The following is an 11,013-nucleotide window of genomic DNA, read 5'->3' on the forward strand; positions in this document are numbered from 1 at the left end:
TAGATACCACAATCATAGGGTCCAAGTACAGATGACGTGAACGCTCTGTTTGCCTGACAAGACTGCGCAATGCGCGCCCCCTACACCGGAAGTTGTAGTGAAGTCGTTCGCGTTCAGCAGGAGTGAACCGGTGAAGAAGACATAAGGAAGGGCCGGTGGAGGAAGAAAGAACAGATAATCCACGGAATGAAACATAGTGGTGTTTATTTCTCGAAGTTGTACCTTCACCCACTTAACGGTATTGACTCATATTTGTTTTGTCGATTTTCCTGTGTTATTTGAATCGTTTTGATATGGCTTGCTAGCCTTAGTTAGCCTACTAGCTTGCTCGTTAAATTAGCAGAGCGGCGCTAACGTTACATAGCCACAGCCTGAGCAGGTTAGTCAGGTGCTCAGACAGCATAAGCTAATGTTGACCATTTAACGCTAACTACGTTTCTTTATTTCACAAGCACATCAAGCCTGTGTAGTTGCTAGCTAGCCGACGTTAACTATAACCTTCATGACAGTAATTTTCCAACTGGAAGTTTGCTAACTTAACGGCTATGAACCAACTCTCGCTAACGTCGTTGTGTTAGCTAAGGTGCTAACTAACGCTAATGTTTAGCTTGCTTTTTTGCTACGCCCAGGGGCCTAACGTTACTTGACAAATAATATCACATATGATGCATAACTTCGCAAAACTCGCTGCTTAATCGAATAGAAAGGTGGAAGTTCTCGTAGCTGTGACATTTTTGTTCTGAATGAGAACTAAAAATCACTTAAGTTAAGAAGCCATTTGGGAAACCATTACGGGCCCAGTTTACCCCAGCAATTTAACATGTTTGTCCGTTGGTTTGAGTACTGTTACCTTTTGTTGCTTTTGACTCAAGTTCGTTATTGAATTCCTTCACTGGTTTCTCTCCCTCCACAGTTCCTGATTCTGAGTATCCTCATAGCAAGTGCCTAAAGTGCAACAGTTGAAGTGGCCTGCCCATTTCCCAGGAGGGTGTCTGCTGTGCCTGTCTGCCTCAGTGTTTGTGGAGGAAAAAGCCTGTTATTTGTGTGGCTCCTCTGTTTCCCGGTGCGTGAGAAGAGTGTGTGACCGGAGCGTGTGAGCGGCTCTCCCTATGTGTGTGACAATGGGGGACATCAGTGACCTGGACCGACAGATAGAGCAGCTCAGACGCTGTGAGCTCATCAAGGAAAATGAAGTCAAAGCACTGTGTGCCAAAGCCAGGTAATGGATGAAGTGGGTTCCTAGCACCCCAACAGAGGCACATACAAGCAGACAGTTGTTACTAAAGCTGATTATTGACCTTTAAATGTAGGCACTTAGATAAAATGCCACGTTCTGTAGCAAATGGTAGCTGTTTTAATCATGATGATGTAAAATATCCTACATCATTTTGCTGGTGGTGTATGAGGTCCGTATTCCTTTAGACTGAACAGTGTGTGTTTAGGCCACATGCCCATGTGAGTTCCAAGGTTTCACCTGTTAATCAAAGGTATTTCAGTCAACTGAACATTTCACGTTAAACTCCCTGAATTCATGGGTGGTTCATAAGGCTTGCTTTATGTCCAGCTGCAAGCCATGAAATGGTTTCACCTAACACAGTTAACTAGAACTGTAACTCTAAAGTGAAGTTGTATGTCCATGTATTTTCAGAGAGATTCTGGTTGAAGAAAGTAATGTCCAGAGAGTAGACTCTCCTGTCACAGTGAGTAACCTTTTCTAGCACTACTTTCTTGCTAATGATGACTGTGTAAGAATTTGCCTGTAATTTAAATGAATGTGACGTTGTTTTTAATGTTTCTCCCATCTTGCTTCATTACAGGTGTGTGGTGATATACATGGGCAGTTCTATGACTTGAAAGAGTTGTTTAGAGTAAGTCCCCCTGCCCCCTCAACATCCTGTATTATTTCTCTGTATTGTTGCTGGTATATTTAATGCACCACAGGCCTAGATCTCACATTTTTGCATTTTTGTCAATATGTTCTCTAGTGCTACAGTACTATCCATTAATTGGAATTTTCACAGCAATCTTCCTTTGGTGTAGTTATTTAACACGTGGGTAGGCAGTGACAGGCTGCAGACCTAGCAGGTCAGACCTGTCAAGCTGTACACATTTTATACCAATTGTGAAAATGTGATGTATTGCATTTAAAAAAATAAATAAATAAAAAAATGTCATGTCACCAATCCATCCAGGAAAGTGCACCCCTCCTCCCTCCATTCAGCCCTGGTTTCATGCTTTGTGAATGATGGCGGTTGTTGTGTGTATTTTATGCTGCCAATGCGTAATTCAAAAAGTGCGTTATATCACTACCGCTCCAGTTTCACTAGAGCTACTTGTTTGTAATCTTTCCATGTGGCAGGTTGGCGGAGATGTTCCAGAGACAAATTATCTCTTCATGGGCGACTTTGTGGACAGAGGTTTCTATAGTGTGGAGACCTTCCTTCTGCTGCTAGCTCTTAAGGTACACAGCAATTTCTCTTTTTATCTGGGTTGTTTATCTAAAGTTTTCTAATAGGTTTTCAGTAATTGGATTGGAATAAATCTTAAAATTGGGGTTTGCTAAATGAGAAATGTGATGATGATCATTCAGATTGGGATTTGGTTATCGGTCTGAAATCGATCTGAAATGTTTCTGCGCATATTTTTAAATGAATCCTTTAATTATTGAAGGGGAAACAGTTTACAGAGAAATTGGTTTTGAATTTAAATTATTTGTACCATCCAGTGAAACTTAGAATTTTGTCTTTAAATTCTTATACATTGTATACTTGTGTAGGTAAGTGAATAAAAATAACATACTTTTTTTTTTTGCTTTCCATCCTAGATCATTCATGTCTAATTCACCTAACATGTAACATTACTTGTCCAGCAGATGGCAAGATAGAGATATATTTAAAGACTAATGATCAGTCTGATCCTGGAATGCAATAAAGGGGTTTGGAAAATCTGTATAATTCTGATCCAGTTGAAAAGTTTTGATAAACTGGGCCCAGGAGACGCTTTTGAATCTGCGGATTACTGGTATATGTTTTGTTCACACGCTGCGGCTCCTGTCCCCTCTGAAATCCCCTCCTCAGGTGCGGTATCCAGACAGGATCACTCTGATCCGGGGGAACCACGAGTCCCGGCAGATCACCCAGGTCTACGGCTTCTACGACGAGTGTCTCCGCAAGTACGGCTCGGTCACCGTCTGGAGATACTGCACCGAGATCTTCGACTACCTTTCCCTCTCCGCTATCATTGATGGCAAGGTGAGAGTCCCGTTTACTGCGATGAGCACTGGTAATACAGGGTTCCCACTGGTCATGGACTTCCTGGAATAACATGGAATTTAGAAAGGTGTATTCCAGACGGGGAAAGTCAGGGAATTGGATAAATTCTCTGCAGATGTCAGAGAATTTTAGAAATGGGTCAGTTTACAGGAATTTAGCAGAATGTCTTTTCCAGCTTTTTTCATACGTTCATTGCATTAGATGGTTTTCAGCCCAACTGGAGGGGAAACCAGACTGAAAATCATTAACAAACCAGAAAGGAAGAATATTTTTAGCTCATGGAAGTGCTCCGGCTCAGTTATGGGAAGTAATGAAAAAGTCTTTGAATTTTTCATAGCTGGTTGACTAGCTTTTGAATGCCACATCCACCAGTATAGCAGGTCCAGGAGTTGGCTTGATGCATTTCTCTCGCTGTTCCTCAGATCTTCTGCGTGCACGGCGGCCTGTCCCCCTCCATCCAGACACTGGACCAGATCCGGACCATCGACAGGAAACAGGAAGTGCCCCACGACGGGCCCATGTGTGACCTGCTGTGGTCAGACCCCGAAGGTACAGAGGCTTCCCTTCAAACCCTCTCAGCATCAGTTTGCCCTTTTTCCTCTTTTGAAAGCTGTGCTTTAGTGATCCACATGCTCAGGAATGTACAGGGAAGCCAGTGTTTCAGGTGAAGTGTAATATGTCAGGGCTTCTTGAGTCTCCAGTGAAGAAATTTTGATCTTTTCCAAATCAGAAATCTGCTTCCAATTTTGAACGTCTCTAATCAAAACATCTACTTTTGTTGTCATTGATAATCTGTTCATCACTTTAATGTAGCGATGGGTCATGAGCATTGAATATTTGTTCGCAGGGATTAATGTCAACTTTTGCAGTTTGGTATCTGTAAACATTTTTTCAAATATTGACACATCATTTAAATAATTTGAAGAGTGAACCATGTCGAGCTCCAACAGCTGAGTAAGCGCTATGACAAAGACCGTCCACTAGAGGGCTTCTGATGTCCTTTTAAAAAAACCTGCCCCTCTCTGACCTTTTGTCTCCTCCTCCGCTAGCTGCTTTCAGTAGCAGTCATGTCTTTGTCAAAGCCATACTAAAGCGTGGGGAAACTTCAAAGGAAGTAAAAGCCAGTCTGATGCGAGTGATGGTAGCATGGCTTCACCACAACAAAAACATCAAGCAGTTCTACATGCAAGGAGGATGGACCTAGCCAAACTAGTATGACAACATTTTTGCCAACCTGCATATTAAGGAAAAAAGTGATGCATGTGATTGTTTTTATGTCACAGCACTATGATACATGGTATGTGGGACTTTTGTTCTCATGGTGGCGTCTTTGAACACATGTCTGAGTTTTTGAAGACTGTATTTTTTTTTTTTTAATTGAAGCTGCCATTAGCCAGTACTTGTGCTGATATTCAGTATCTTTAAATGTTACCATTCTTATGCCAAAAAAGTGTTCAGTGCTTTCCCCAGAATTCTATTTGTGTTGGCTAGAAAAGCCTTTGAAACAACATTTAGACCATGCGACACTAAAACTCTATGTACCCAGATATTTTACTGACAGACTTCCCCTCCCCGATCTCAGACACCACAGGGTGGGGGGTGAGTCCCAGGGGTGCCGGCTACCTGTTTGGGAGCGACGTGGTGGCCCAGTTCAACGCCGCCAACGACATCCACATGATCTGCCGAGCCCACCAGCTGGTCATGGAGGGCTACAAATGGCACTTCAACGAGACGGTGCTCACCGTCTGGTCGGCACCCAACTACTGCTACAGGTGGGTGGGAGGAAAGCCACATGGTCCCTGTTTGAATGTAAGCTGAGGACCTAGGTCAAACAACAGGATTTTGAGACTGAGCAGGAATAGATCCGGACTCCAAATAACATGCCTGACCCATCTTGGTTCTTTTGCTTTTTTCCCCACCTGTAGCTGCATTGGATTTTTTTTATTGTAATTTTGTCCTTTTGTCCCATCCACTCTCAAAAGATGCAGGACAAAATGCAATGGCTCAAAGAATAAAAGCAAAGAAACCGTGATAACAGCTGTCCATAGTTTAGGAATTGTTACAGTACACGTTGGCGAAGGCTGACCTCAAATCAGTTTTTGAACAGCTTCTCCCCAAATTTTGTGACTGAGAGAAAAAGTCAATACCAAGGCCAGAGAATGTAAGAGTTTCCATATCTGTTAACTCACATTACTGCACTTGCAGTTGATCAGAGTAAGTTTGATCCACATGCATGTCCACTCTTAAATTATTCTGCCCATTTATAGTTTCACAAAATTCATTAGAAATAGTCTGTTTTTTGCCAGTTTATTCTGGTATTTAAATTGGTCTTAAATCCAACTCCAGATAGCATTTTTTTTTTTAAAAAGCTTTAAAAAAAAATTCCTGAGACTCGCAGACGCCCCGAACACCCCTTAACCAGTTCTTGCTCTCTCTCAACAACCAGATGCGGCAACGTGGCAGCCATCTTGGAGCTGGACGAGCATCTACAGCGGGAGTTCATCATCTTCGAAGCGGCGCCACAGGAAACCAGGGGCATCCCCTCCAAGAAGCCAGTGGCCGACTACTTCCTGTGACGTCTCTCTCGGCGGGACGGCCGCAGCGCGTCGACTCCCCCCGGTACCGCTTTCCCACCGGCCGCCCCTCCGGCCCTCCTCCCGTTTGACGGCTCTGTCAGTCTGAACTCGAGCCCCCCCACTGAGCTTTTGTTGACGTCAAGGTGGAAGGGGGGAGGATTTTTTTTGCCGTACTGCCCAAGCCTGACAGAGCGGTCACCGTGAGAAGGTTTTAGAGGCGAGGTGGAAACCGGGTCCATGACTGTTGTTAATTTCTCTTCAGCTCCATAAAATGGCCATCAGATTTTTTTTTCTCTCTTCTTCTTCTTCTCCTTCCATTTACGTCTCTTGTCCCTCTTTCTCACTCTGTAGATATGGTCCCCTCCCTCCCACCACCGTTGTAGTATTTTTACATGATGAACATTGTCACTTAGTTATAGGGGTACTTGGAAGGAGTTAGTTTTTTTTTTTTTATTCATTCAAGATATGCAGACTTTTCTCGTTTTAAGGAATTTCTTCAATGCATACATTCTCTTACATTGCTTTCTTTTTGATTTTTGTATAATTGTTGCTACCAGGATTACATGCAAAATGACCTCCTTTTTTTTTTTTTTCTTTCCTCCTCACTTAGCTAATATTGTATGTTTCTGTTTGACTGTCTTCTGTGTGACACTATTTAACATAGTCAGTGCTGCTGCTCAGCACCATCAGAGATAAATACCAGAAATTAAATGACTGGCCAAAGGAGTCACTATATTCACACTTGTTTTCCCTCTTAATTCCTTTCATCTATAAATCTCTGTAGGTCTGTCAATTTTGATATTGTGAGAATAAAGGTTTTTGTATCAATGCTGCTGTATTTTCAGGTGTGGTTTCATGGTGCATATGTAGTAGAAATGCAGTTGATTGACATTATTGGTTGGGATGCAATAACGAGACAAGTGTTAAAATGTTAAAACAGAAGTTGAAGAAATCTGATTTCTCTGGGTCTCCTATTTTCAGATGTCAGTTGATCATTTCCTCTTTTTTCTTTTTTTTTCTTAATGAAAAAGTAAATGATGGTAAAAAATTTCACTTTTGACTGAATTTGATAGAAATAAATTGAGCTACAAACTCTCTATCACACCAAAGAACAGCGGAAGAATAAGGGGAACAAGACTGTCAAAAGCCAAATGTAATGCGTTTTGTAGGCAGTAAGCTTTTCATTTATTCATATGCCTCCATTCTATTAGTAGTTGAGGTGAACTTGACTTATGGATGTTGTTGAAGAATATGAATTAATGATGGATGATGCAGACCTTAATATGAGTCCTGCCATGCCTGGGGAGAGAGAAAAGGAATACCACGGCTTCTTAGACACTGATGACCATTTTTGTGTTTGATACCTTAAATATGAATCCTACAGTAACATGCTGTATACCAAATGAAAAAGGAGATTCTGATCAAGTTTTTTGGAGGTAATGCATACTACCTGAAACGGAATCGCCATAAGAAACAAATGAGAATATGATCATACACAAGCTATGAGGAATACTAGAGGCCATAAATAGGTTTATAAAGGCTACCAAACCTAGCTCAAATCAAATCTAAATTAGATTTAGAAGGAAAATTTTGTGGGAATAAGACATGCTATTTTCTCATGATGCCAATGCATTTCAAACGTGTTAGTTTTATTAGCATCTAATTAATTTCTAGTAAACTCAAATAAATGAACTCTATCAGGGGGTTCCCCAAGCGCCGGCTGCCGGCTATTTAGCCGTCTACCCACCTCTGTCTGGCCGCCGGGTACTTTTATAACTGAATGTCACTAAGCCTACGTACACACTGCCAGAATTTGGTAGTGACAACCGAATTGAGTGAATGCGCATATGTATGGTACACACTGGAGCAGACCGGAGTAACATTACTGCGTATGTACTGTGTATGTACGGGAGTCACTCCACTCCTACGATCTCGCGATGGCTGTAAATAATGTCTGTAACCATTGTAACGTTTACTTCAGATCAATATGGTGGCTACCATTGCCTGTATTTTAGGTTTACTTGACAGCAGTAACCAGATGCATCAATTTATCCATAAGGTCTTAATAAACCGCCACTGACAGCGGCGTCACATTCTCTTTTTTCACCGCATGGACTTGATAGTTTTAACCGCAACATTTGCGCCGAAGACCGCAGAACTGGTAGGAACAACCGCAATGTTGAGGAAACAGACTGGATAGAAAATCTGAGAATGTCTCACAACACTTACCTCCGTCTCTTTCAAATTAACGATGGTAATGTTACGTAACGTAACGAGTGTTTCACCTTACGTCACTTAACAAAAAGTTGTCCAGTCCGGTTCTGCTACACCCTACTCGGACTAACCGAATACCTGAATACCTGATTTTTTCAGGTAGTGAGTTCGGTTGTAGAATGCGGTTGTCACTCTCCTTAATAACTGAACTGTGTGTGAACTTAAGTGCTCCAATGAGGAGTGACAATCCTATTTAGTTGCAGTGAGTATGTAGCCATTTCTGGAGTTGGGGGGTCTAAAGAGGCTATTGACTGAACAACGTCATGTTAATCTGCGCAAGCAATTCTGGTCCTTGATTTTGATGTTGCCACCCAAGTTTAACCAATCCTGACAATCCCACTTGCACACTGACTCCATTTTGCCAATGTTCAAAATAGAAATGGGAGAAGTAAAGGGCGGAACAGGGAAAGATCATAGGGGCTTCTGTTTTAGGAGGGTTTGTTAAAGCCCCAGTATGCAGGTGTTATGACCATGTAAAATTGGGGCATTTCCTCATTATTTAAACTGATTTATGTTTCCATAATTATTGGATCTCAGTTCTGTGAGTGCAGTAGTACTCAGGAGAGAGATCCAATATTGCTCTGAGAAGACTAAAATATGAACTTTGTTCTTATATTTATTACTATTTGTTATAATATTTTTGTTTTAGCCTACTTATTTCCTACAATTAAAAATTGCATTTCTGCACTGACTCAAGAAAGTACATTAAACATTCACAATTAATAAAGATTATCCGTTTATTTTTCAATTGAGCATTGAGCCTTTAATAAAAATGTTTATTCATGTTATTTTAATTGTCATGCATTCATAAACATATTTAAGGTTTGGTAAAAAGTGGCATCACCGGAAAAATGTATCTTGCCGCCACAAACATCCCTTAGCCGGTTACTTTTCCCATCTGGCTGGCTACTCAAAAATTTGGGGAACCCCCTGCTCTATACCTGGTTACATTGATCCAATAACAGATACTTGGAACAGATTTTAGTGCATTTTATCTCTTTCAGTCTAGGTGATATTAAGGCAAACACATTTGTATTGGTTCTATTTATTTTCTTCAACTTAATCTTTTTCTCTTAACTAACAGAATCAAAGTTCATGTTTTGAGTGTGTGCATGAGGGAGAGGGTGGCGATAAGACTAACTCTTGAACAGTTCTGCTGTTACACCCAAACACTATCTCTGTTAGATTCACAGTTAAGGCAAAACAAAAATGCTAGATGTGTAAAGGTGGAAATCCCAGATCCATATCACCACCAAAATCTATTGTTCTTTGATTCAAGGTCTGTCTGTTCACCTAATTTCATGGAAATCCATTTGTATGTTTGAGAGATATCCCACTGACAGACAGACAACAGAGTCCCCTTGGCAGAGATAAAAATTGAGTATTCTGGGGCCATTTGAAGGAAAGAAGTAATATAAAATAAATAAAAAAGAATACAAAAATACCTGCTTTTGGGCATCCTAAGGCGACACCCTGAGTTTGAATCCAGCCTGTCTGGGACCTTCATATGTCATCCCCCTCTCTTTCTCCCAATCTTTCCTGTCTATCTCCACTGCCAACTATCAAATAAAGACAAAAATGCCAGAAATATAATCTTTTAAAAAAACACCTGCTTTTGGATCCATAGTTGTCTGGTGTTCCTAGCACACCAGACAGTCGAGAGCCTGAGACACTGAACCTGTTTTCAGTCAGCAAGATAATGTCAGAGGTCTTCAAGAAGCCAGCAGGCCTTTGATCAGGAATCTCATAAAGGAGAATCTACTGTCTACTGTGAAATATCGCCACCTAGTGACTTCCAAGAGTTTGTATTTCAACAGTGTAAGTAGCCTTCTGTATTAAAGCAACTGTACAATATAGTAGGCAATACAGGGGAATTACAATATTGGCACTAGTCTTTCCAATGCCATTTAAAACATAGAAGAAAACAGAAGTTCAAATAGTTAATGCAGTACAGCAGCTGTTTATAACCACTGAGTGAGGTTAAACAGCTTTTATCTGCCCCTCCTCCTCTTCCTCCTCTTCTTCTGCTTCATACAGCTAACTGGAAGGGAGTACAGGCAAACATAGTTATCCCATTGTTTCTCAATATAGCTGAGTTGTCATTTGACATGGTCTGTTTAGTGAAGTTCATTCTCATTTTATTGAGTAAAAATTCAAGGGAAAGGGGTGGGTTGCAAATGGTTGTTGGGATGAGTCAGGGATGGGGGGTTGCAAATGGGTGTATGTGTTACAGTAAATGTGGGGAAATGGTAAACCGGTAAATGGAGAGCTTTACTTTATGGTGGAGCGCTCTCTTCAGCACCACGGTCCGATACAACACCACATTACTGAAGCCGATGCTCCTAACCGCCGGTCAATCTCACCATCCACATTCCACTTCCTGCCTACACTTAGAATAAAACCCCGAGATACCTGAACTGCTCCACTTTGGGAAGCTGCTCACCTGGATGGGGCAGGCTACTGTTTTCCGTGAGAGAGCCATGGACTAGAAACGCTCAGCTGCAAACCGCTCCAGTGCGCATCGGAGATCAGGGTCCGATAAAACCGGAAGGACGACATCATCTGCAAACAGCAGAGACGCCACCCTAATGTCACTGAAGTGGACACTCTCCAGACCTCGCTGCACCTTGATATCCTGTCCATGAATATCACAAACTGGAGAGGGGACAAGGAGCATCCTTGACGGAGTGTGATGCCCATCTTCAACGAGTTTGACTTAATGCCCAAAATGCGAACACAGCTCTTCTCCAGGTGTATAGGAATCTGAGGTTTGACAATCGCCCAGAGTCTCCTTGTCATAGGTTTTTCCAGGGACTTGAGACTTGACTTGATGCATGAAGAGAAGACTTGAGACTTGACTTGACTTGACTTGGGTTCTGCTGACTTGGGAC

General features: G+C 41.7%; 1 protein-coding gene across 1 annotated transcript; it reads left to right on the top strand.

The window, feature by feature from the left end:
- Nucleotides 1–115: 115 nt before the first annotated feature.
- Nucleotides 116–6,676, top strand: LOC139919168 (serine/threonine-protein phosphatase 4 catalytic subunit B). The gene is made up of 9 exons (XM_071908807.2): nt 116–238; nt 914–1,219; nt 1,649–1,700; nt 1,818–1,868; nt 2,360–2,461; nt 3,078–3,251; nt 3,695–3,821; nt 4,855–5,044; nt 5,719–6,676. Exons 2-9 carry the CDS (start codon nt 1,110–1,112, stop codon nt 5,846–5,848), a joined length of 936 nt encoding a protein of 311 aa, XP_071764908.1. The 5' UTR covers nt 116–238; nt 914–1,109; the 3' UTR covers nt 5,849–6,676.
- Nucleotides 6,677–11,013: the final 4,337 nt, after the last annotated feature.

The sequence above is a fragment of the Centroberyx gerrardi genome, chromosome 7, assembly GCF_048128805.1.
Source record: "Centroberyx gerrardi isolate f3 chromosome 7, fCenGer3.hap1.cur.20231027, whole genome shotgun sequence".
Classification (NCBI taxonomy): Eukaryota; Metazoa; Chordata; class Actinopteri; order Beryciformes; family Berycidae; genus Centroberyx; species Centroberyx gerrardi.